The following is a 27,006-nucleotide window of genomic DNA, read 5'->3' as shown; positions in this document are numbered from 1 at the left end:
TTGTGCCATGCATTGATCTTAATCCCAAAAGTTCCTCTGTTGCGCACATGCACATACTCTGCCTCCCACCTATCTTGAACCCCCCTGTTTTCAAAGTCCACCTTTCGTTTAGCCGTTTTTGGGGGAGAGGGAAAGCTGAAAGTTGACTGCAGGTGACTCGCTTCATAAGGCTGATGATGAGCGGAGTCGGGTAACGGCTCTCGCGTGCGGGCCCTCGATTGACATGCAGTGCATTGTGGGACTTGTAGTTTTAGTGGTGCGTGCAAAATACCGTCGGACCAGCTCTATAAATAATTTGATATTATCTCGCGGGCCAAAGATAATGCCACCGCGGGCCGGACTTGGCCCGCGGGCCTTGAGTTTGACACATATGCTCTAAGCAGTCATCCACGGTGGGCAAAGAGTAAACGGTGGAAGAAACAAATGACTCAGTTTAATATCATTTAATATTATGCATGGCTAAATCGTGCATACAGTATCTCAACAGGTGATCTGAGGTACATTTTTGAGAACTCTATTTCTGAGGCAGTCACAAAAATTACATTATAGCATGGCAACACATCTGAGTATGCAACAGCAGACAAAAAGGGCTTCATGTGTTACTCTCAGAAGGAATGTTAATAAAGAAATCCCATTGTCTGAAAAGCACAGAACGGTCTTGACACAGAGAACTTTCTATTCAGAGATGGTTCAGTGACTCTTGGATCAATACCAGAATTTCAATTATGTCCTCACTGGTTGCTTTTGACTTCAAGATCTTCAGCATTTTTTCTTTTTATTCAGCTTTACTGGCACATTCTTATCTCTTGAGAAACTTTTCTTGCCACTGATGCTTAAAAAAAGATAGGAAACAGCATTACAGCCTTTAATTCCCTTAAAGGCCCTTGTATTGCATAAACAAACAATCTCTGAGAGTGGCAAAGTGTAAAAAAATCAAATTTTTCAAGATTTTTTTTGAAGGCATGTTTTCCCTCATTTCAGATTTTTGTGGGTCCAAAGTTTGAAGGCTGCACAAATCCATGTAGAGCTTAAAACCTACAGCTGTCTAGAAGTGTATGGATGAAGCTTTTTTGTCTTACTGCCACCAAAAATTAATCAAAATTGGCTTAATTACCATGTACCCCTCAGTTGTAGTCATTTGTTAGTAAACTAGTCCCAGTCTGCCATGATGCAGTCAGTCTGTCAAAGACTTGCAGCATGAAAGCCGTTCAAGTGTCAGTTCTCTAATTTGACCACAGGGTGGCATGGTTTCCTTCAGCAGAGTGTCAGTTTGAGTCAGTGAGGCTCAGCAGCCGCTTGGTCACAGTGGAAGGCACATTCAGGACGGCTCAGCAGCCAACAGGCACATTATCAGGACTGTTTATGTGTGTACGTGTGTGTGTGTGTGTGTGTGTGTGTGTGTGTGTGTGTGTGTGTGTGTGTGTGTGTGTGTACGTGTGTTAGATCTTAGGCCTCCAGCCCTGTATGAACTGTGTGATCTTGGTGACATGGAGTCGGCTCAGATGGAAGTCATGTGACAGGATGTCATCGGTCAGCTGTACCAGGAGGCTGCCGTCGATTCTCTCCCTCTGGAACACGCCCACCGCTGCCTCTGATAGGCCGATAAAGCGCAGGCACGCTGACACCTCCTCCAGTGACAGCGCAGAGAGGTCGGCAGGGGGCCGCCAGGTGGGGTCAGGAGGCGGGGACAGGCCTTCAGTGACCCCTGTTGATGTCCCGCCACCCTCTGCACCTCTGGAGGAATCAGGGGTGGGGTTGGGGATGGGCTCAGGTGAGGGACAGGGAGACTGGCGGTTGAAGGGGTTCAACGCCCCAAAGGGAGCGAATCGGCTCTGCGGAGGTGGCCTCAGTCGAGGACCTGAGGGGGTGAAGGAGTCAACCCATGGCTCTGCCCAGGTGGCCTGTGCTGGCTGAGGATTGGCTGTGCTGTCGCCGGAGATGGCAGAGACCGGCTCAGGACTGGTGGGGTTTGGAGCAGGGCAGTCTGCCCAGGAGCACGGGTAACAGTAGAGGGAGGCATCAGGAGATGGAGAGCAGCTGGGACAGAGCAGGACAAAGAGACGTTGTTATTGTCGTAGCAGTGACTCATAAGTCACCAAATCTACACGAGTAAACCTGAAATCATACACAATTTATATGGGTATGACTCAAAGTTATTTTCTTATGTAAAGTTCTTCTTCTGGGATGGACTTCATGTAGTTAAGAAGAAGAAGAAGAAGAAGAAGAAGAAGAAGAAGAAGAAGAAGAAGAAGAAGAAGAAGTAGAAGAAGAGAGAAAGTGAGAGAGATGATAGTGGTGAGAAGGATAGTAGTAGTTGTTGCAGCTGGAGTCTGGAACGCCCACAGCAGCAGGCTGTCTACAGCAGTGATTCAGAGGAACAAGACAAGGGAGCTCAGGGACTCCAGAAAGCTCTATGTTTATTACTTTTATGTATGTGAAGAAGAAGAAGAAGAAGAAGAAGAAGAAGAAGAAGAAGAAGAAGAAGAAGAAGAAGAAGAAGAAGAAGAAATGTACGTTATTAATCCTGATGTGGGAAATTCAATTTTTCCACTTGTGTTATTTTAATCATGCTTCACACATAGTTTTGATATATACATACAATTTATGCACATGTAGGATCCGTGATGTCACCCATCTGTTTCTGAAGCTCTGTTTTGAGGTCAATCGGCGGCAGCCATATTGCTGCTGTTGAGCAATTGTGACGTAAAGAGGCGGGCTTTGAGCCTCCTAGCCAACAGCTACAGTGTTCCCACCTGTCAATCAAGTCAGCTGTGCCTCTCATTGGAAGACTCATAATCTCAATATCTTCAAAATTGCCGCGTTAGAAAAAAATTCACCCCCCGTACAGTGTGTGCCGATCGAGAAATGAGCTATCAAGACTACACTCGTCTTTTGTACCAGGCTGTAAACATGTTTATTTCTGCTGTAAAGATCGACTTTTTTGAATTGCAGTGTATGTGGTTTCCGGTACTTCCGGCGCCAGCCTCAAGGGGATCCTCAATGAACTGCAGGTTTTTGCACTTCCGCATTGGACTCCTATTTTTAGACCTGTTTTTGTCTCCATGCAGGAGTCTCTGACTTATCCTGCAGACCATAACAAGCTCCCATTTAAAAACTAATTTGGGAAAGTACTAAATAAAGCACAGCTAAAACAATGAGTCGATTCATTGATTAGTTGTTTACATAAAATCATTTGACAACAGTTTTGAAATCAATTCATTGTTTGAGTACTTTTTTGGAAAAATTCCAGAAAAGTTTTGGGTTTCAGATTCGCCAATACAATCACGAGTCCTTAAAGGGACAATATAGCCACATGATTTCTGTCACGCTACAACGTAGTCTCTGTGCCGTCATCCATCTGTTCCTGAAGCGCTGTTTTGAAGCCGATCGTCAGTGGGTGCCATATTGGAAATGCTGAACTCAATCTAACATAAGAGGCGGGTCTTATGCTTACATTACTTTTTCGGTGTCAAAATCCATAAAACCAAGAATCCAATGGAAGTCTGTCTCACTACACCCATTATATTTGAACTCATCAAGAGGAAGTTACCTTTTATCCTGCTTCCCTCCCATATATCATCTGCTTTTATAGAGACACTGAGACGCAAACTGGGGTCATCCTTTGATGAGTAAACAGTTGTCATACAGGTTCAATTTAAGCAAGAATAGCTACTTCCTCTTTTGGTACAAAAGCACATCCCAAAAGAATGGGATCAAAGCTGGAAGAGGCTCCAAGACCCCTCGGGAATTAAGCTAAAAAATCCATAAACCTTCCCACGTTACCTGTCCTGAAGTCCAGAGGAGTAGAAGGACAGGTTTGGTCTGGGGGAGGTGGACGCTTTGGGGAAGCGGGGTGGGACAGGAGGGCTGGGGACTGGACTGGAAATGGATCCTCCTTTGGAGCAGCGGGGGGGAACCGGAGGGGCGATCAAGTAGCGACACTCCTCTCTCACCTACACACACAAACACACACACACACACACACACACACACACACACATAAACACATGCACAGAAAAATTTAACTCACAACAGCAAAAAGTATAGTCCTACAAATTAACTTCTCAGGAGGCTTTGTGTGTGTGCGTGGGTTTTTTTTCTGTTAGTGTATGAGGGTTGGTGTGTGTGTGTGTGTGTGTGTGTGTGTGTGTGTGTGTGTGTGTGTGTGTGTGTGTGTGTGTGTGCGTGTGTGTGCGTGTGTGCGTGTGTGTGTGTGTGTGTGTTCTCTTTTCCCAATGCTCTGCTCAGTAAATGTCAAACTTGGTGACCTTTACACCTCAAACAAACTGCCTCACACACAGAGGCAAGCTCTTTACACACACACACACACACACACACACACACACACACACACACACACACACACACACACACACACACACACACACACACAGAGCGCTTTGGCAGGCTAAATATCAGGGAATGAGGAACATCGTGTGCAACAGGGTATAATCCAGCTGCATAGCAAACATTAACACCCACGCGCCCTTGCTGTAGCGCTGCACGCCGCCGTCACTGTGGCAGAAAAAAGTTTAACGAGAGAAACAGGCGTGATAATTTCCTCCTCACAAAAACAGACACATGAGCACTTGATCTGGGAGCAACAGTGTAGATGCTCAGCTATGGAAACATTGTTTGAGAAACAACAACTTGAGGTTTGATTAACAATTTCTTTTGGAAACACAAAGCAAGTAGTGACAATAACAGAGTAGCACATGAATCTTCAGTTAAACCTGAGATGTGTTAACAAACAAATGAGTTGAACAGGATTTTTGGATGTTTGTCATGTCACACAGAGGCATGAAACAGAAAAAACATTAAACAAGAATCAAGTTATAATGTGCTGTTAAAATGAAACATTCCAGTCAGAAACATTCCAACACTTCTCCATGTTTTGGATGGATATTATGAGTCAGTATTTGATCTACAAGGGTTAAACAGACTTTTTTTTTTTTTAAAGTTACTGTAAGCGACTTTTGAGCTTTGTTGATTTTGCACACTTATCGACAACACAAGGTAACTAATTGCTGATGCTGCCCTGTACAAATGTAGATATGCTTTCTAACTGTCTAATGTGCAATGTACAACGAAACTTTGGCATGGGGAAGTTAATAGCCTTGGCCGACACCGACCCCATGGCAGAGGTTACAGGTATACTTTAAAGTAAATATAAATAATCAGTCTTATCCAGAGTTTACATTAGGCTTTTTTTTTCAGTATGACAGCTGTATGCTGAATGTATTTATTTTAGTCTAATTTCTGTAGTAATATGACAGGCAGCAGAGCATCCTCTGTCCATCATAATGTAAGCCCCGCACTTTGACTCAAACCTGAGCCTCCTCTGGTCCGGTGCCAACAGGCGTGACCTGCCAAGTCAGTCCGGTGCCCTCCGTGCCCCTCTGCACCCAACTCTGCTCTGAACTCCGCATGCAAGTAACGAGTGAATGTTTGGCAATGTCCTCTGCACACTGCGCTGAAGGGAGTAATCCACGTGCACGCTATCAGTCCCATTTTAAGCGTTTTGGAAGGTGGCCATCTCCGAGTATGTTTTGATATTCCTATCTCATAATGCTGGGAGGCTAAACTTGATTAAACTATTCATAAAGTATATGATCCTAACTTTCTGTACACTCAAGCACGAGCTGTGGTTACACAAATTTTCGCGAATCCGTCATCAGTCGAGGAGTGTTTCCTGATGTTTTTGAGCATTCAGGTCCGACTGTTCTCCGTGCCGCTGTCAATCAGTAAATGTGACGTGTGGAACCTAAAAATATCCGCTGCTTCACGGCACGGTCATGAACAAATGCTGGTATGTAAAGGTTTAGACTCCGAATACAAGACTATTCCACTTTTTCACGTGCAGTTAAGAGGGAGCCCCCCAGCTTAAATTATGAGCAATATGGTTATTTATATTTGTTATTTTTACCGCAGGACATTTTGGCCGATGAAATCTCTGTATGCTGGACAACTGCACGTGAAACCGGCTAATACCCGGTAAATACCGGCTAACGTAAACCCTGGTCTTCTCTCTGATGGTCTTGTTTGCTTTTGTAGGCGTCAATATAAATTTTGCTCTGCTTCTTAATCAGCTAATAACTCCTCACAGGAGCTTTAACTTATGCTGTACTCAAATTTTCTATCCAGGTACCAGTTAATCTTTAAGTATGGACAGGAAGCCCAGGGCACATGTTGAATACACCATGACTGAACTCTCTACAAAAAAACACTGAGTTTAAGAAGTAAGTGATATTGCTTTTTTAGATCAAAGGCATTTGTGGCAGTTTCAATCTGTTTAGTTACTACATTAAAACATCTTACAGGAGTTTTTAGAAAAATATCTGGAAATTTTGCTGCTTTTGAAGAATTGTCACAGTTAAAAATGTAACATTTTGGGGTTTGAACAAAGCGGCAACCTCCGGTCTCAAACTATGAAGCCCATGCGAAAGTGTTATAAACTGCAGTTCATTGAGAATCTGCTTGAGGCTGGCTGCAGAAACACCTGAAACCACATAGACAACAATTCAAAAAAGACGATCTTTGCAGCATTAATAAACATGTTTACAGCCTGGTTCAAAAAACGGCTTGGCTCCACGTAGCTAATTTCTCTATAAGCACACACTGTACGGGGGGAGTGAATTTTTTTCTAACACGACGGTTAAGAAGATATTAAGATAACAAGTTTTTGTACAAATAAGGACATGACTGACTTGACTCCTGGACAGGAACACATAGCTGTTGGCTGGGAGGCTCAAACTCCGCCTCTTTACGTCACACTATGCCTGGTTGAGTTCCGCATTTCCAATATGGCTGCCGCCGTTGATTGGCTTCAAAACAGCGCTCAGGAACAGATGGGTGACGTCACGGATACTACATCCATTATTTATACAGTCCCAAAATAAGTATTGGGCCTTTGGAATTCCAAAAACATTTTTTCTGCCATATTACTTTAATTAAAAACAACAACATTCAAATTAAAAATGACGTTGCTCCTGAATTTCCTCAGATTTAGACATCCATACGTAAACTGCATGGTATCAGCTAAGCTAGTGTCTGACGATCTCTGGCACGTCAGCAACAACCAACATGCTTTAGCAGATTAACCCTCCTGTTATGGTGCGGGTCAAATTGACCCATTTTAAAGTTCAAAAATCTAAAAAAAATGTTAAAACTATTTTTTCACTATGAAACTTCTTCTGCTTGGCTTAATCAGTGTGAACAACATATACAATGAAAAGGGTTCATTTCAAACATTTGCAAACTCCCTTGCATGTTTATATTACATAGATACTGCTTGTACTGCTTTGCAACTGTGTGACATATATCACCCCAATCACTTTTCAATGTGCATAAAACAAGTTTTAAAATTAATTTTCTCAAAAAACAAGTGAATTATCCTCATTGAACTATGATCTGTGAGAATTAAAGAACACCAGTGCACTAAATATTGATTTAAATGGTTAGTAATGGAGTTAATAATGAGATTTAAAACATGTAAATTGGGATTTTTTTTGGTTCTGACACTTTTGAATCATTAAATATGCCCGGGTCAAGTTGACCCAGGAACATTATCCTTGTCCCTAAGAAAGGAACATAACAGGAGGGCTTAAAAAAACTGTTGGAGGATAATCTCAGTATCAGTCACTACAGAAACTAAAATCATCTTCAATCATCTGTAAGACAAGTGTACTGACAAGCCAGCTGATCTTATTCAAAACCCAAGCGTTAGAACGTTGTCAAGAAGCATTTTAAGAACTACAGGAGCTTATTCTGTTTCCTGTTCTCATCAGAATGAATGCTTTAACTTTGCTCTGTGTTCATCTTTTATCATGTGATCAATAATAACTCCACAATTGGACTGAATTAGCTCAGTACCAGATATTGAAATGTTGTATCCCACTGATGCAGCACACACGTGTCTGCATCCTTGGTAATGATGACATGTGAATTCATGGGCTCTGAGTGTATAGCTGCTTTCCAGGAAGTCAGAGTGTGTCTTTGTGTGTGTGTGTGTGTGTGTGTGTGTGTGTGTGTGTGTGTGTGTGTGTGTGTGTGTGTGTGTGTGTGTGTGTGTGTGAATGTGGTCAGTGAGGTTTAAAAGCTGTAATGTATGAATAATTCAAACCATGCATCCTGACTTTTAACAGCCGGATGCTGCTGCAGACAGATAAGAAGGAAGAGAGACAGAGGACAAAAAGGACAGGAGGGTGAAGGGTAAGACTCACAGCATCAGATTTTGGAGGTACGGGCGGCGGTGTGGACACTCTTGTTAACACGGTACCAAGAGTGCCGTCTAATGAAGAAGATGAGTGGAAAGAGATGAGGTTCGGCTCCTTCCCTAGGCTCTCTGGGTTCTGATTGGTCCAGAGTTCCTCATAAGGGATTTCCTCACTGGTCCTCATTTCCGCATCAGTCCACTCAGGAGTCACATACTCCCGTTCCTCACCTGGCCCCTCCCCTAACCTCTCCCCGAGAGAGTCCCTGCAGCGCTGTGATAGGTTGTCCGAAACCCCGCCCCCATACCCGCACATGGAGAGGCGCTGCAGTGCCGGCGCTAATGAGTCCTGACCTGACACACACATGCGAGAGCGCCGCGGGCTCACGCACTCCTCAGTCATACACTCCAATTCGGGCCGGGTTTCCCTCACGGCACGGGAATAGGCGTCCGGGTCAAAAGAGTGTCGCAACAAGAGGCTCTCTAGCACCGCTGTGTGGACGGAGGCCTCGGCTACGTTGAAGCGGGGCATGCAGCGCAGCAGCAAAAAGTGTGAGGGGGAGACTTCCTGTCGGCGGAGCACCATGCAGAGCACCACCGTCTTGCTGACGATGTTGAGCAGCTTGTAGCGGTGGCCCTCTCGGACGGCGTGGCGGTCGTAGAGGTTTCTCGGGGGCCGGGAAGGCACTGACACATTGACAGGGAGGCGAACTCTCTCGATGATGCTGCGTACCGTGTGCTCTCCTCCCAGCATGCCTTGCTCCAGAGGGGAGCGTGTGCAAAAGCGTCCACGACAGCCAAAGGGTAGGCTGACGCTCTGATTGGTGCGATGGTTCATGCAGACGAGGCATGGGGTTTTACCTGAGAGGGTGGAGACAGAAAGGTTGAGAGTAACTTTTCATATAGAAGCCAAATATTACTGTTTGTATGTTAGATGAACTACAGCCAAGGTCATTTAAGACTGAAGCAGGTTCAGATAAACAACATGCCAATGAGAGGCAGCCATCTTTGTTACTGGCAACCCTCAAAGGCTCTTCAACCTGCCCCATTATAGCGTAACTGTTGTCATTGGCCTGACTTGAATCAAGCTGGATGGACATCTATCAGCTTTGGAGAGGAACCAGACACATCTGCCAAAACTAAGAAATATGAGCTCTCAGATTTGTCTGATTCCAAGCCTAAAATCATTCTTATCATTTCAAAAACAAACAAACATTTCTTTTTTCAGAGGGCACTGAAACTCTTCATCCTACACTCTGCCAGAGATTCAACAAAGACGTCAACGGTTTGCCTTACTTACTTCTAGGAGTCTTTCCCAAGCGTCTGAGAAGCGCGCTCAGTCCTGTCTTTTCCTTCGAGGGCGTGGCGCAGAGAAGCTCCGCCTTCCCCATCAGTGACAGCTCATCTCCAGCCTGCAGAGTGAAGCTGTAGGGCTCACTGTCCTCGCTGAACTCCCCTGAAACCACCTGAAGCACACACAAGGAGGACTGGTTTGAAATTATATTACTAGACAGACACTTTAGGTGAAATAGCAGATGAAATAACCACAGACTATGTAAAATACAGACTGAAGCCTCTGCAAACTCAGCTGCTGGCTGACCATTGGCTCAACACTTTGATTTTCTGGTGCCTGAAGTTACCATATCCAAATGGGAGAGTGGCAAACGCTAAGCTAGCCATGCAAGACAGACAACACCCTTATCTAACCCGTGACCACTGCCATAAATAATACTGAAAGCTTTACTTTTGGTCCAGTTCCCAAGTTTTTGTTGAAAAGCCACATAAACGTGGATGAGAGGTTTGGTTCTGTCATTTAATTAGCTTTATTGATGTCCAGCAGACAGCTAGCTGTTTCCACCTATTACTCAAAGTGACCCTGCCCAAAAATTTTGAGGCTAAATATAATTAAGACCTGACTGCACGGAGGGTTCCTGGCTGGGCTGGATCCTGTCTGAGTTTGCATGTTCTCCCCATGCATCTGTGGGTTCACACCAGGTACTCAGGCATTCTCAAACAGTCCAAAACATGCTCACCAGGTGGATTGGTCTCTCTAAATTTCCCGTAGGTGTTACTATGTGTGTGTGGATGTTTTTTTGTCTCTGCCTGGTAGCACAGGGAGACTCCGGCAACTTGTCGAGGGGTGTACCCTGCCTCTCGGCAAATGACAGCTCCTAAAATCAACAGGCAGCCAATGTAGATGAGCTAAAATGGGGGTGATGTGGGCACATTTTTTAGTTCCTGTTAAAAGACGAGCTGCTGCATTTTGAACTGTTTGAAGATGGTGGATTGATTTTTGACTAAGACATGTGTACAGGGAATTACAGTAATCGAGATGGGAGGATAGAAAAGCATGAATATATTTCTGGAGATCTTTTGCTGACATTAAGGGCTTGACTTTAGATACATTTCTGAGCTTATAAAAACAAGACTGGACAACTTTTTTCACTTATGACTCAAAACACAAATTCCGATCAAAGATCACACCAAGATTTTTGGCTGAGGGTTTGGCATTATTTGATAGTTCACCCAATTTTGATCCCTTTTTGCTGGGGGGGGGCGAACACAATGACTTCAGATTTGGAGTCATTCAGTTTTAAAAAGTTGATCCAAGATTTAACTTCTGACAGACAGTTGTGAAGATGTGTGATTATTGATTGGTCATTATGTTTTATTGGGATGTAAAGTTGTGTGTCATCGGCATAGCAATGATAACGGACATTGTATTAAGAATTATATGGCCAAGGGGGAGCATGTAAATGGAAAAAGATATATATACAAATGTATGTGTTTCAATTACACAAACCTTGACACTAAAAGTGATTGTCTCCATGACAAAGACCCGGTCAGGGAAGACTCCAGCAACTTCCTCCACACTGGCAAAATACTGGACGGGGTCTCTGACGTCTCGGTCTTCATCTAACAACTTGAACTTTCCTATAGAGAGGAGGAAAGAAAGAACAAAGAAAGCAGAAGAAGGATTAAAAAGGAATGTCAGTGATGGCAGGGGGGAGAACGGAAAGACAAGGAGGCCCATAAGAAAGAGATAATGGGAGAAAATGATGAGGAAGTAATGAAGGAGGAAAAGGAAAAAGGAAAGAATGAATAAGAAAAGAGAAAATTAAGGGAGGCATGAAAGAGAACAAAGGAAACAAGAAAAGAGGAAAAAGAAAAGGAACGCAAGAGGAAAAATGGAAAAGGAGGAAAGGAATGAAAGAGGAAAACAAGGGAAGGAAAGGAATGAAGGGGGGAAATGGAAACGAGAAGAATGGAATGGTAGAGAGAAATGGGGAAAAAAAGGAAAATGAAGGAGAACATTTGAATAGATGGACAGAAAAGAAGGAAAAAACACGGACTAGAAGGAAAGAAAAGAAGGATAGAAATGGGATCAGAAGAAAGGGAATAAGGAGCAAAAAGGAAATAAGGAAAGGAATGAAGGAGGGAAAAATTTGTAGAGAAAAAGAAGTTCCGAAGCAAAAAATTGTTTTGATTCTTTCTATTTGACTTCCTGTAGTCTCATTGCAAACACACGCGCACACGCACACACACACACACACACACACACACACACACACACACACACACACACACACACACACACACACACACACACATTTTTGACCAAGAAGAATACACCTCCGTGACCTATGACCTGGCACCAGCTCTAGGCCAATCAACAGCCGATGGGGTTGGCATGGCAACCAATAAAGAACCCCCATTCTCACGCAGAGCAGAGACACATCACCATGGAGACAGTGACACACACAACTCTCTCTCCTTCTTTTTTTCTACCCTTTCTTCCCCCCTTCAGTTTGTAAATCTTTCACACTGTGGTGTCGTGGTCCACTGACTCTGTTTGTGTTCTCTAAACTGTAAATGTTTTCAGTTTCTTCCTCTTCTTCATGTTGTAAAGAACCCTCCTCAGAGCACACACAATAGGCTCAAATCAAATCACATGATCCTTTGATTCTTATTTACCAGTTTATGGGATTACATTGAACTGCTATTACCCTCCAAGGACCCTCATTTTTTCTCTCACAGAGTCAGGACGTTTCTGTGTGTTTCAGAGAGAGAGAGAGAGAGAGGAGAAAGTTTCTTTGTCTGCGAGGCCGAGCAGAATACCAAACTCCACCGTCCTCCTCGCCAACACCTCCCTTCCTTTCGCCTCCACCCCCCACCTCCCAATTCAAACAGAGCCCCAGGGATAAGGAGCTTCCAGCACACTGAACAATACCAGCAAGTGCTACTTTTCCACACAACCCAGCAACCCCCTTTCAAAGTAAAAGTGACAGACCCAGACGGAGTAAACAAGGTTACTAGTAGGACTGTGCGATATGAGGAAAATATGTCATGAATATATGATTTCTGTATAGAGCCAAACTATAACCAAAGTTATCTTAAGACACTTTACAACAAAAATAGGGCCACACTATGCTTGTTCTAATATTATTTACAGAAAATCTTTTTTTTTTTTTTGTCCTCCCATCGTCTCTTTGGTGTTGGTGGAAGGGAGGTCTTCTTGTTTGGTTTCTGTGAATGGTTTTGGTGCTAAAAACCAGCAAATCGGGGTCTTCAACCCAGGACCTCCACAGGATTCTCTTCTTAGGGGCGGCCCAGCACGACGTCCAACCGTTTCACATGCTCGACTACAGAGGAAGAGAACACAACTACATCATCCAGGTACAGTAACAATGATGGACCATGTTGATCTCCAAAGATTCTCTCCATTAACCTCTGGAAAGTACTTGGTGCATTGCAGAGGCCAAATGGCATACAGTTCCACTCAAACAAGCCGAAAGCAGTGCAAAATGCAGTCTTGATTTAGTCTTTTTCTGTGACTGGTCCTTGATTGTACCCAGCAGCTAGGTCCAGGGTTGAAAACTAATGGGCACCTGAAAGAGCGTCAAGGGATTCCTCTATGCGAGGCAGAGGAAACGCATCTTTGCGGGTCTTGCTGTTTAGGAGCTGGTAGTCAACGCACAAATAGAGGTCGCCATCTTTCTTCTTCCCCAACACAATGGGAGAGGCAAAGGGGCTACTACTTTCCTCTGTGTAGTCTGCCTCCCTTCTGGTGGCCTCAGTTTACATTTAGTTGATCTGGTTGTATCACATTGCCACTGTTGCTTCTTGCTTTGGTTAACAACCATGAGTTTATTATATTCCTAATCCTAATTCTATCCTTAACTGCAACCAGAAACATTGCAACCACAATCCCAACCACTTTACCTTAACCATACCCCTGACTCTAAATGTAACCCCCCTCACCCTCAACGTGTGCCCCACAGGAAGGCCACATACATAAAATTCCCATATTAAATTATTCCCACTTTAGAATAAAAAGACACCTGCACACAGCGCCATAACTTCTGTTATGATTTAAATCTCTAGACATGCCGATAGGATCAGTCCGAATCTACTGCTAATAAATAAAATGTATTTTCTAAATGTCCTATCAGTCCCACACAGTCAGTCTAGGTTCATGCAGTGAATAGTCTACAGTTTAATGGCTGTCTTCCTTCTTTTAACTCCTGTAATTTAGAATAAAGATAATGGGGACTGGAGTTGGACTTCACTTGAATACTTGGACTCTAGACTTGACTCAGATACAAGGATTGGTGACTTGACTACAATGCTATAGTGTTGGAAAGATTAACATTAGCAAGAAGAGCAAAGTAGTGGTAATAGACAACTATAACAACAACTATAATAACGATAATATGAGGTAGACTGAATCCAAAAGACGAGCAAGAACATTTTTGTAGTTTCCCTCGTCCTCGCATTACTACTGTTTCCTCTGTTTGAGGTAAATACAAGCGGCAACCTCCAGTCTAAAAATATGAGTCCAATGCAGAAGTGCTAAAAACTGCAGTTCATTGAGGATCTACTTGGGGCTGGCTATGGAAGTACCAGAAACCACATACATACCAATTAAAAATAGACGATCTTTACAGCAGAAATAAACATGTTTACAGCCTGGTACAAAAGACGAGTGTAGTCTGGATAGCTAATTTCTCGATCGGCACACACTGTAGGGGGGGGACTTTTTTTTCTAACGCAGCAATTTCAAAGATATTGAGATTACGACACTTTCAATGAGAGGCACAGCTGACTTTATTGACAGGCGGGAACACTGTACCTGTTGGCTAGGAGGCTCAAAGCCCGCCTCTTTACGTCACAATCGCTGGACAGCAGCAATATGGCTGTCGTCGCGGATTGGCCTCAAAACAGCGCTTCAGAAACAGATGGGTGACGTCACGGATACTACATCCATATTTTATACAGTCTATGATTTTTATCCACCTAGAGAAGTTGGCACCAATGTATGTGTGGTTGGCTAAGAGCTCGCCTCAGCATCATCTGACTGCATCAAAAGGATGTGAAAGCATGGCCAGGTCTCCATCCAACCTCTAAAACGTAAACATCTTCAATGAAGAGACAACTCTTGTTTAGATAAAACCAATTTTCTTATAAATTGCGATAAATGTGGATTTCTGTGATGTGAGAAAAAGATGTATTGGTGATTATTGTGTGTCCTTTTTTCACCAGAAAGCCCAATCCCAAAACAAGCCCCATCCTGACATTTGTACAAGAAAGAGGATTATTTTGCCGAAGGAGAAATCAACACAACCAAGACACAACAACATCTTAGAAAGTTGTTATTACAAAGAGGTGAAATGAATCGCTCTGAGCCTCCTAAATCCTTTGGCATTAAGATCCACAAAACAAGGATTGCTGTGGCGCCACTTGCTTCCCAGAAAGCCATTCATTCATCTTTTCTGTCCTCTATCTTTCAGTCATCCACCCCCTCATGGACAGAGGAGGAGACAGACTGACACAGAGAGAGGATAAGCAGGAGGGAGCATCCTGTTTTCCGTTCCCAGGGGGAAACCTATATTGCTCTCCTGCAGAGCTTATTTAGACTTCCTGTATGAAGTCATCACGCAGACATTAGCTCATCACTGGTGATAAACTCTGATTCAACAACAACTCACCTGTCATGTGCTGCTATAAGTGTGCATACATTTAAATGGGCTCTGCTGGCTGGCTGGCTGGCGTTTTTTCCGTGTCTACCGGAATGTGTTGTTAAAGTGGATCACAGCTGAGGAGGTTATCGGGTTGATGCGATGCTACAGAGGTCAAGCAACAGAAACACAAGCTCATGCATTATTTCAGCAGAAGGAAATCCTGATGCTAAAGTGCTGTACGAGGCTGTTACCAAGACCTGTGAAACTATTTTGCAGTTCAACTCCTGTTAGCTGAGCCTTCTGGGTCCATATCAACAGTTACTGTATTTCCTTGCTACGATCATTACTAACTGGCTAAACCTGACACATGAGCCTTTTTTTTAAAGTGGCAACCAGATCATTAAAAAAGAGAGAAAGGGAAAGCACATGTCAGAACAAAAATGGACATAGAATAACCCCCCAAAAAGATCTGTAAAGCTGAATTGAAAGTGCATATTTCTGGGTTTACCTTGTGTTCAGCCACACTTAACATTTAAATGTTTACATTGATTCAATCTCCTTTTGTCTCATTATCTTGACCGCTTATCCCGTTCGGGGTCACGGGGGGGCTGGAGCTAATCTCAGCTGACTTTGGGCGGAAGGCAGGGTACAACCCCGGACAGGTCGCCATCCTGTCACAGGTTTTGGTTTGGGCTTAATTTTCTTATTATTGTCATTTATTAATATTGTTTTATTACAGTGGCTATGGTTTGTTTTTGTTCTTCTCCCCTTATTTGTATGAGGTTAACCTTTTTGCACAAGCATGATGTTTCTGCTTGCGTTGATCAATATATTGCTTGTAACAACCTGCATACAAATATAAATAAAGTAAAAAATTGATCACAAATAAAATAAACCTCAAGCAGCAAGACTGTTTCTTACTCATACATTTATTCATTCATCTTTAAGTCACCATTCATCTGTGTCAATCATTCTCCCTATCTCTGTCCCTCTCCTTCTCTTCCTTTTCTGGCTAATTATGAGCATTAACTCTTTTAACGATTTCAGCCTCGATCTGTATCCACCAATCATCATGCTGCTGCCAAAAAAAAAGTAAATTGTTGTAGTTTTGGCTCAAACATTACAACCCTCCTCCATGCCAGTCACCTCAAACTCCTCTCTGCATTGTCCAGCTGCAGCTCCTCAGCTCATCCGGCTCATCCACATCACGATGGGGTCTTATTGCCAAAGTCTATGCACATTCCTCATATTTTCTGAACTTGTCAAATAAATATTTGGTCACTCATATTTTCTAAATGATTGCTCTCTCATTGTGAAGTCTCTTCTCATTGAAATATTATTGTAATTAGTCCCAGTTTATTTCACCTGAAAGGGCTTCACCACACTGTTTCCATTCAGCCTTTGAAAACAGATATTCAATGTCTTTTGTGGCTCTGGAGAGCTTCCCATAAAAGACAGTAAAATATAACAGATGCTAATGAATGGCACTGCTGTGTTGCTTTAACGACTGATCATTTGAATTGAAGCTCTTTGCTTCTGGCTGCTTCCTGCTAATACTTCCGATGAGAAATGCTAAAGTGGCTAAAATTTCAATGATCTCACCGAACCGCCTCCCATTCACATATTCTTTCATTCTTCCCAAAAAGGAGCCTGAGAGGAGTCGGCAGTGTGTGAGGTGACATCAGCGCTCCATCAGTGGAGAAAACAATGAAGAGGAGGCATTAGGCTCCAGTTACACAGCCAGTGATGTGACTGGTCAGACTGTCTGCACGATGAGATGGTGGTGATGGACCTCCTCCGGTGAGGTCATAGTGAGTGATCAGACTCATTCAGTGAGGGGATGAGTGGTGAATGAACAGGAGGAGTCAGGGCAGGTCATGTTTATATACATGTATCTGGTTTGTTGTGTTATTGTGGGCTGAAGGGCTGCAGCTTCTTTAAGGTGTTGCAGTGCAAGTTAGGCTGTTTGGAGAATGTTTCATTGACTGAGGTAAATGCTCCATTAAAGCAATCTTTAGGCTGAGTGACCTGTTTGTATGGTCACATCAATTTTTAGCAATTTTTAGGTTATGAAACCATTGGACTCTCAGGGGAACTGAGTTATTTGTACTTGCGCATCCGCTTCATCTTAGCCTGTTAAAGGAAGTTTGTCCTTGCCGCTGTAACTTGCTAAATGCTGCAAAGTGCTCTGCTCGTGGTGGATTAAGATGAGATCAGACTGAGTCCTGTCTGTCAGATGGGACTGGATCTTATCCTGTCTTGATGTTAGGTCTTTGTTAATAATATAACACAAAGTACGGTCTAAACCTGCTCTGTTTGTGAAGAGTCTTGGGATAACAGTTGTTGTGATTTGGTGCTATATAAATAAGAATTGATTGATTGGTTGTTGCTGTTTGACATTAATTCATATTCAATTCATAGTTATTCTATGACAGGAATAATCCTATTTTTAGAATGAAAAAAAAAACGATGAGAAGTGGCCCATTATGTTACTTATTACAGATGTACACTACCAGTCAAACGTTTGGAAACACCTTCTCATTCAAGGGTTTGTATTTATTTTATTTATTTGAAACACTGTAGATTAATACTGAAGACATCAAAACTATGAAATAACATATATGGCATTATTCAATTAGCAAAAAAGTTTTGAAACAAACCAGAATATGTTTTATATTTTAGATTCTGTAAAGTAGCCCCCTTTTTCCTTCATGACAGCTTTGCACACTCTTGGTATTCTCTCAGTCTGCTTCATGAAGTGGTCTCCTGGAATGGTTTCTAATTAACATGAGCCTTGTCAAGAGTTCATTTGTAGAATTAATTGCCTTCTTAATGTGTTTGAGACCATCAGTTGTGTTGTTCAGAGGTAGGGTTAGTACACAATGGATACTGTTGTAATCCATGTTATGGTAAAACTAGATTATTTCATAGTTTTGATGTCTTCAGTATTAATCTACAATGTTGAAAATAATTAAAATAAATAAAAAAACATTGCATGAGAAAGTGGGTCCAAACTTTTGACTGGTAGTGTATGTACAAGAAAATATGGCACAGATTGTATTCAGAAATGATTCAGTGCTTTAAAAGTTATCTTATTCTTCTAAGGGTCCTATGTTAAAACTCTGCCCAAAGCAATGACACACTCTGCACTCATCTGAAGTGAACACTTCCACTGAGTATGAGGTGAGGCAATGAGAACATGAGAGCATGAATGACTGAAGCTCATGACTGAGTCTCGGTACAGAAAGTCTGTTTCTATTAGTCAGTTTTATTACTCCGCCATGACAATACAATGTGTCATTATGTGTTCTTTAAAGTCTGTCATTCAGCTGCACTGTTTTCCTCTTCTCTGTTATATTTTTTCTCTTTCTACCACAATAAACAAGCTGACATTCATCGTGACCAGCACAGTTAGGTGAAACTCTCTCAACTACTCCATGAGAAACTTTTTTTCTTGATTCACTTTAGATTTGGTTCTGTTATATCAAACACTTGAAAAAGAGATTTTCAATGTCATCCACCAAGTTCCTGCTAAATAACCACGACCAGAAAATCAGACATTGTTCCACTTGTGTTGTTAATATGTGATCCTGTTTCATCTAAGCTTGACTGAAACAAATCATGTCAACTGTGTTCCCATGGGAATTAAGTGTTGCACTTAAAACTTGAAGAACTTCTGCGTCATCTTTAGTTTATGGTGAACAAATTAAATCAGTTCATGGATTTCATTTGTGAAGCAGTTTTCAACACATCAGACATTACCACTATCAGTCTATCAGTTTAATTCCTGATGTTTGTTTGGATTAAAGAGGCTTTTCCCCAACAAAAATAGAGCAATGGAAACTGTTGAACTTTTGATTTTCCCCGAGGGAAACAAACATTTTAGGGATAAACTGGAGTGGTGCTGAACTTTTGATTTACTATTGAGACAACACAATAAAAGTGCTGTGTGTGTGTGTGTGTGTGTGTGTGTGTGTGTGTGTGTGTGTGTGTGTGTGTGTGTGTGTGTGTGTGTGTGTGTGTGCGTGTGTGCGTGTGTGCGTGTGTGTGTGTGTGTGTGTGCGTGTGTGTGTGTGTGTGTGTCTGTGTGTGTGTGTCTGTGTGTCTGTGTTTGCTCACCCTGGTACTGCAGAGGGATATCTATCTTGGGCCCGATGACATAGTGGCCCTCCTCTAAGCTGTGGGCGGTCACTGTGGTCCACTGACGACAGGAGTGTAACAGCACCACATCCTCCTCCGACAGACCCTCCACACATTCACCTGTAAAACATACACACACACACACACACGTACATAAAGTTACCAACCATAAACCTTTCTGGAGTCCTGCTCCCTTGTCTCGTAGATTCTTCTGAGTTGCTGCCGTAGACTCTAGCTGCTACAACTACTCCTATCAATCTCACCACTATCATCTCTCTCGCTTCATCTCCCTCTATCCCTCTTTCTAACCCCCACTTGGTCGAGGCAGATGGCTGTCTAACATGAGTCTAGTTCTGCTCAAGGTTTCTGCCTGTTAAAGGAAGTTTGTCCTTGCTGCAAAGTGCTCTGCTCATGGTGGATTAAGATGAGATCAGACCGAGTCCTCACTGTAAGATGGGACTGGATCTTATCCTGTCTTGATGTTGGGTCTTTGTTAATAATATAACAGAGTACAGTCTAGACCTGCTATGTTTGTAAAGCACCTTGAGATAACATTTGTCGGGATTTGGTGCTATATTAATAAAGATTGCTTGCTTGCTTGATACACATACACTATGGACTGTATTAAAATGATGTATGACATGACAGCTCCCCTAAAGTGAAACTAACAGATAAAGATCCCCCTTTCCTGTGACTTTTTGGAGTATAGCTACATAATAAAGCCCATGTTAACAAATGGGACAGGGGTTACATTTTAAAACCAAAGTACACATCAGATACATTTTTATTAGAAATGTCACATTTCTGTCATTATAATTAGTTTTATCAAACTGATCAAATTCAAAATATTTACTTTTCTGAAAAGTTAGGTTTTGACTGGTTATTTACAATACATGATGCAATAATAGGTTATAACCATAGACTGTATAAATAATGGACGTAGTATCCGTGACGTCATCCATCTGTTCCTGAATGCTGTTTTGAAGCCAATCAACGGCTGCAGCCATATTGGAAATGCAGAACTAAACCAGGCATAGTGTGACGTAAAGAGGCAGAGTTTGAGCCTCCTAGCCAACAGCTATGTGCTCCCTTCGAGGAGTCAAGTCAGTCATGTCCTTATTTGGACAAAAACTCGTAATCTTAATATCTTCTAAACCGTCGTGTTAGAAAAAAATTCACCCCCCATACAGTGTGTGCCGATAGAGAAATTAGCTACATAGGGATAAGCCGTTTTTGAAACCAGCAGGAAACATGTTTATTTCTGCTGCAAAGATCGTCTTTTTTTAATTGGTGTCTATGTGGTTTCTGGTGTTCCTGTAGCCAGCCTCAAGCGGATTCTCGATGAACTGCAGTTTTTAGCACTTCCGTATTGGACTCATATTTTTAGACTGGAAGTTGCTGCTTGCTTCCCATGCATGTGCAGAGAACATACAAGTTTGAGTGGGCTCTGGAGTAATTTGGTATCTTGAAGTGGGCCAAAATACTCCTAAGTCTGGGAAAGGCTGCTGTAGACTCTACCCACCTGGGGCGATCTCTTCTGTTTAATGTGTGTTTTGATAAGTAATAAGGGCTGAGCATCAATACTGTGTATCCAAGAGCTGATCCCTACTCTGCAGACTCAGTGCAAGATGTCACTCTTCATTTTGGTGTCATTTTTGTACAACAGGAGGTGGCGGAGGTGGAGATGCATCATCTATTTAACAGTGATTAACACATAGCAACATATCAGAGCTGAACAGGTAGTTGGTAACACAACAGGTTTTGCATTTTTAAGGTCACACTAAGTTGCACAGCAATAAGAATCAGAAAAACTCGCCCACACAGAAGAAAGCACAGACCCACTTACAGCCAGGATTCAGTGAACTTAATTACTACCCTCAGAAACACTTCATCACTCCCACTCATCAGGACCCTGAAAGGCAACTGGCAACCCACTATTACACAGCCCCCTCCACACACACACTGCTCTCCAGTTCAAACCAGAGCCGGCATGTCGCACAACAGCATTGATTTCTGCTGAAAGCTCAGCGGTACAACTCAATCAGAGCACAAACACACAGCCCTATCTCTTTCTCTCATCCACAGACACAGATCACAGGGCTGTTTTATGTTCCACTTTCTGATGAATGGACATTACTAAAAGACTTTTTAAGTGATTGTCGCCCAAGGCTTGATACTAAACTCTATTTGTGTTTCTCACATCAGCCTGGCCAGTAAATGTTTTGCTGTAGGTCAGTTGACCCAAATCACAGAATACAGATATCCCTTTCATTAATTGTGAGCTCCATGAATATGAATTTTTGCAAAATCTGCAAACAAAAGCTATGTTATCCCCTTTAAAGGCATAGTTACCCACACTCAGCCCTGCCTGTCAGAAGAGTTATCAAGGGATTTCTTGAGAGGAGTGACCAACTGTACCACCGTTCAAGAGTCAATAAAAAGAGGTCGACTGCACACTTGTCTCCATTGCAAATAGAGAAATTCTTAAGCTCTGACCTTGCAGAATCAGTCCCTTGTTTTATGTCATTACTCAAGACACATTTTTACAGAAAAGCTTTTATTGAGTGATTTTATTTAATTGTAACTCTGTTTTAAGGGTCTGTTTTATAAGCTTGCATGCTTTTGAATTTTTATTTCATTTAATTTTTTATCACTCCATTTTGCTTTGCACTTCTTCTTGTTTTTATTGCCCACTGTGAAGCACTTTGTTACCTGTATTGAAAAGTGCTATATAAATAGTATTATTATTATATACCTCTTTGATTGAAATTTAAATGGGATATGTCACGGTGTGGACTGTGTGGAAGATTTGGTTAATTTAATCCAGAAACTGTTTTATGCATATGTGTTATGTCATGTTATTTTATTTTTGTCAAATTTGATTTACAATTTTTTTCTCAGGATATTATTTTGACTTTTTTTTTTATACAAAATTGATTTTTATTTGTCTAACTTTATTCTCAACATTTTTAATTTTTTTGAAGTGTATAACAAAAGAAAATCTTCCTCTTCTCAAAATAAGAAATTTTGTTTGTACTTTTGAATTCTGTTGATGTAATAACTGTATTTATATTAACTGTTAATTTTGTATATACTTATATTTATTTTTAGTATCAACTATTGTCTTTATATGTGTCAATTTAGTATTTTTTAATTAATTTTGATATTAGAACACTATTTGGGTGGAGGCTTCAAATAAGCTCTGGGTTTTCTGCCTCTTCCTGCACAGTATATTTATCTTTTCTCTTTTTTTGTGTGTATTTTCTTTTAATTGTGCAAATAAATAAACATAAACATATTGTTTGTTCAAAAAAATGTATCACCCAGAGCTTTATGTCACTTAACCTAACCAGAGCTCAGAGGTCTGTCTGTGCTCAGCTGAGATGTGGTATCCGTTCTCTGGCATTAGAAACAGGTCGCTTCCACTCTGTTCAAGAGGAGGAGAGAAAGTGTTCCTTGTGTGATCTGGAGGAAGTTGAAAATGAAATGCACTTTTTGTTCTACTGTCCATCATATCATGATCTCAGGTGCCTTCTTTTCAACAAGATATTAGAAAACTGTCCTGATTTGTTTTGCATGTCTGATGAAGATAGACTTCAGTACGGCGGCAGCCATATTGGAAATGCTGAACTCAACCAGGCATAGTGTGATGTAAAGAGGCGGAGTTTAAGCCTCCTACCCAACAGCTGGGTTCCCGTCCGGGAGTCAAGTCAGTCATGTCCTTATTTGGGCAAAACTTGTAATCTTAATATCTTCTGAACCGTTGCATTAGAAAAAAAGTCCCCCCCCCCCCGTACAGTGTGTGCAGATAGAGAAATTAACTACGTAGAGACAAGCCGTTTTTTGAACCAGGCTGTAAACATGTATATTAATGCTGCAAGGATCGTCTTTTTTGAATGGGTTTCTATGTGGTTTCCGGTGTTTCTGCAGCCAGCATCATGCGGATTCTTGATGAATAGCAGTTTATAACACTTCCCCATGGGTACTTCATAGTTTGAGATGGGAGGTCGTCGCTTGCTTGTAAGTCCATATGCGCTGGGCACCTTTTTCAGTGCATGACACGATGAATAATAAATAAACTAAACTAAACTAAAACATTTATTTTCTCATCCGAGGCCCTTATACTCTTCCAAAAAAGTTAAAGGAGTCCTTAGAAAATTTGCTCCTGTTGAGTAGGACTGTGTAATCAATAACATGGTAGTCTTTTAGATATGACTTGATTTGTATTCATATATTTTGTGTGAAATCTTCACCCACAAAGTAAATATCGACTGAGGATGTCAAATAAATGTACCCTATACAAGATCCACCTAGAAAGATTCCTTACAGTGAGAACAACGTCATGCACTAGTTACATTCCAATAGTCACAACTTCAGTTCATCCAACTTTGGTTACATGATTAAAAGTTCCATGTGATTTTGGTTAACCTACATTAATGTATTGACATAAGGAGGAATAATTGTTCGCTACACTTCATCTCTGAGCTAAGTGTTTAATTTGATAGCATGCAGTCTGAGGCATTCATATTGCCGGCTATCAGGAAAGCCCCCATCACTGTGAATTATACCCCCACACTTGGATACCACTGACACACAGCCTCTCCGTGCAGATAAAACACTGCTTTTGTTTGTTGTTGTTGATATGAAATGATGAGGGCCAATCTTGTGTGAAAACGCTGACGTCAGAGCCTGCTGTAAATAACTAACCACCGTCCCTTTTACTTATTTTTAAAGCTCTTAACAGCCTTGCTCCTCCATACATCACTGATCTGTCGTTTTATGTTCCAACCCGATCACTGAGGTCCTCGAATGCTTCCCTTTTAAATGTTCCTCGTGTGTCTCACACAAGCACCGGCCAGAGAGCTTTCTGTTTTTACGCCCCTAAGCTTTGGAACTCTCTGCCTTTGGAAATTACAACGGCGAGCTCTCTGGGTGTTTTTAAAAGTAAACTTAAGACTTACCTTTTTAATCTAGCTTTTAATGTGGAGTAATTTGTATTTAGCCCTGGACTGCATTATTATTATTATTTGTATTATTATTTGAATCATTGCTTTAACATGTATTTATCTTATTGAATTATCTATCTATTTCTTGTATTCATCTGATCTTGTTAACGCTACCTTATTACTAACTTTTCTTTCCACTCTTACTTATTTTATTAATTTTACTGTATTGATTTTATCTTATTTTAGTATTTTATTTATTATCACGCCTTTTATGATTCTACTTTCTGCTGTTGTTTTCTGTCTCTGTTATTCTGTGAAGCACTTTGGGCTGCATATTTATATGTATTGAAAGGTGCTATATAAATAAAGCTGAGTTGGGAGTTGAGTAGCTGGCTGTGCAAACAAACAGGCTTCTGTGGGCTCACTACAGTGCGGTTAATAAACACCTACAGGCGCTCTAGTTATCTCTATTAACACGCGCGTCCTGGAGGTAAGGTGCGTAATCATTGGGGACACTGACACGGCTCTGCTCGGGGGCGCGCTTTTATGTGTCTGCTTTGAAAAGTTGGAGGTTTCTCCTCCTTGTCGCTGCTCGTTAGTATTCACCACATTTACCGACAGATTACAGCATTTACATATGAAAAGAATTGAGCAGCACTTCAGCAGCACAACAGACACTTTGTGGCTTTCCGGGCCTCGCTGGACTAGAACAATTTTGGCCATGACTCCCGAATACCGTTCCCAAAGTAAAGACACCAAATCTGAAGAGGCAGAGAATCATGTTGACGGTAAAAACATGAAACAAATACGTATGATATAGAATCAAATGTTTCAGCACGAATCGCTTCTGCCAGTCAGTGTATTTTTGTGTGAACGAGGAAAGTAGGTGTCCGAGTTTAAACGCTGCAGCTGTATCAATGCTGCGAGAAACAAAGATAAGAGGACCGGAAACTGGGCGATGTTGGTTTCAAAATAAGAGCACAACATATTTTGAGTTATTCAAACATTTAAAACAGCATTGTTATTTTACTTTACAACCAAACAATGATTTCATCAAGATTTTTTTCCATCACGAGTAATCATAATACTCAATAATAAAAATGTTATTCCCTGAATTTGTATTCAATTGACTGATTTTCAGCTTTTGAAAGAAATGTGGTTTGATCAGTGCATATTAAAGCAATTTTAATACATACAGGTCTTTAATACTAATATTGACATGACTGACTTAATATAAGTCAGTCATGTCCTTATTTGGGAAAAAACTCGTAATCTTAATATCTTCTGAACCATCACGTTAGAAAAAAATTCACCCCCCGTACAGTGTGTGCCGACAGAGAGATTAGCTACGTAGAGCCAAACCGTTTTTTGAACCCGGCTGTAAACATGTTTATTAATTCTGCAAAGATTGTCTTTTTTGAATTACTGTCTATGTGGTATCCGGTGTTTCTGCAGCCAGCCTCAAGCGGATTCCCGATGGACTGCAGTTTATAACACTTCCCCATGGGCTTCATAGTTTGAGACCAGAGTTCGCCGCTTGGTTGAGAGGCTCACATTTTGGTAGACATGATAGTACTGCTTGTCGACTGATATCAATTTCAAAGGAGATGGAATCCCTTCACAAAACTAATGGTCAAAGTTAATTTAAAACATATGTACATCACAAATATTTTTATGTTTACACTGTTTTAAAAGTCTATCCTTGTTATAACTACTAAATTATCTATTAATATCTGTCCAAACACAAACAAGGAAAAGTTTACCTTTTAAAGCTAGGGTTGAAACTTAGTAGATGGGGTGAAGCATTTCCTCAGGACTCCGTCGTTTTTTTCGATCTTTTTAAGAACACATTATGTATTGATTGCCATCAGGACATGAAGATCATCTTAACCCGTATAACAAAAAGTGCATCTTAATCTGACTACCAACACCAGCTATAAGCGACTGCCCTAAGAACAGTTCAGTTTACTAAATGGGTAATGTTTTATTTTGAAAGTTTTTTCCCCGGAAGTAGTAGTTTCCCTGCTAGTCTTTGCAACCTTAAAATCCTTCACAGATTCTCAGTAAATTGCTACACATGTTCCAAGAAGCCAGCGTTTATAAACTGTTAAACCTCTTCAGCACATATATATGTTTGCAAGGTTGAAGTTTGTCTCGTTTCCTGCACGGTACACTATATTAAAGGTACTTTTTCATCCCTACTGTCACGGTTATATGAACTCTTGTGACATGAGAGGACAGAGGAGCGCCAAAGTAAGCCAGCATTTGTCAAACAGAATGCAACACAGCGAGAAGTTTATAACGCTCGTGCTGAAGCTCGAGGAACCTGCAGAGGGATGTCTCTCTTACCGTGCGCGAGGCGGACCAGAGTGGGCAGACGGAACTTGCTGACCACCGCGTCCAGCGGCAGCGCCAACGGGCTCCAGGTGATCTCCGACAGGCTCGCGGACAACTTCTCCATCCTCCCGGGTCATCACGGTACCGGAGATAACGGTGTTGATAGTCGTGAAGATAATGATGGAGGTGTCAGCGGAGACGATAAGGACGCAGTGGTGGATGAGGAGGGCGAGGGTGGTGGTATGATGGCAAAGAGTTTCGCCATGTTTGAATGTAGGAAAGAGGGAGCGTAGTCACAGTCGGTGCGCACGAGCGGTGGGAGGGAGCGCGAGCCCGTTCTCTTTGCCTCCCTGTCATTCACTGCTTTCCACCACCCCCACACATACACAAGAACTAACAAGCAGGGTCA

At 41.8% G+C, this 27,006-nt stretch overlaps 1 protein-coding gene across 3 annotated transcripts; it reads right to left on the bottom strand.

The window, feature by feature from the left end:
* Positions 1–428: 428 nt before the first annotated feature.
* On the bottom strand, positions 429–26,933 carry gareml (GRB2 associated, regulator of MAPK1-like). Of its 3 annotated transcripts, XM_034698905.1 has the most exons (7): positions 26,610–26,933; positions 19,294–19,434; positions 11,016–11,146; positions 9,513–9,678; positions 8,223–9,073; positions 3,784–3,953; positions 429–2,037 (listed from the first exon to the last, which is right to left on the bottom strand). In XM_034698905.1, exons 1-7 carry the CDS (start codon positions 26,719–26,721, stop codon positions 1,440–1,442), a joined length of 2,169 nt encoding a protein of 722 aa, XP_034554796.1. In that variant the 5' UTR covers positions 26,722–26,933; the 3' UTR covers positions 429–1,439. The 3 variants fall into 3 exon arrangements, with proteins under 3 accessions (XP_034554796.1, XP_034554797.1, XP_034554798.1); XM_034698906.1 differs by lacking the exon at positions 19,294–19,434; XM_034698907.1 differs by lacking the exons at positions 19,294–19,434; positions 26,610–26,933 and adding an exon at positions 15,202–15,259.
* Between the last annotated feature and the right edge of the window lie 73 nt (positions 26,934–27,006).

The sequence above is a fragment of the Notolabrus celidotus genome, chromosome 13 (assembly GCF_009762535.1).
Source record: "Notolabrus celidotus isolate fNotCel1 chromosome 13, fNotCel1.pri, whole genome shotgun sequence".
Lineage (NCBI taxonomy): Eukaryota > Metazoa > Chordata > Actinopteri > Labriformes > Labridae > Notolabrus > Notolabrus celidotus.
Note: the sequence above shows the minus strand (reverse complement) of the source record. Positions and strands in the feature narration are given on the sequence as shown.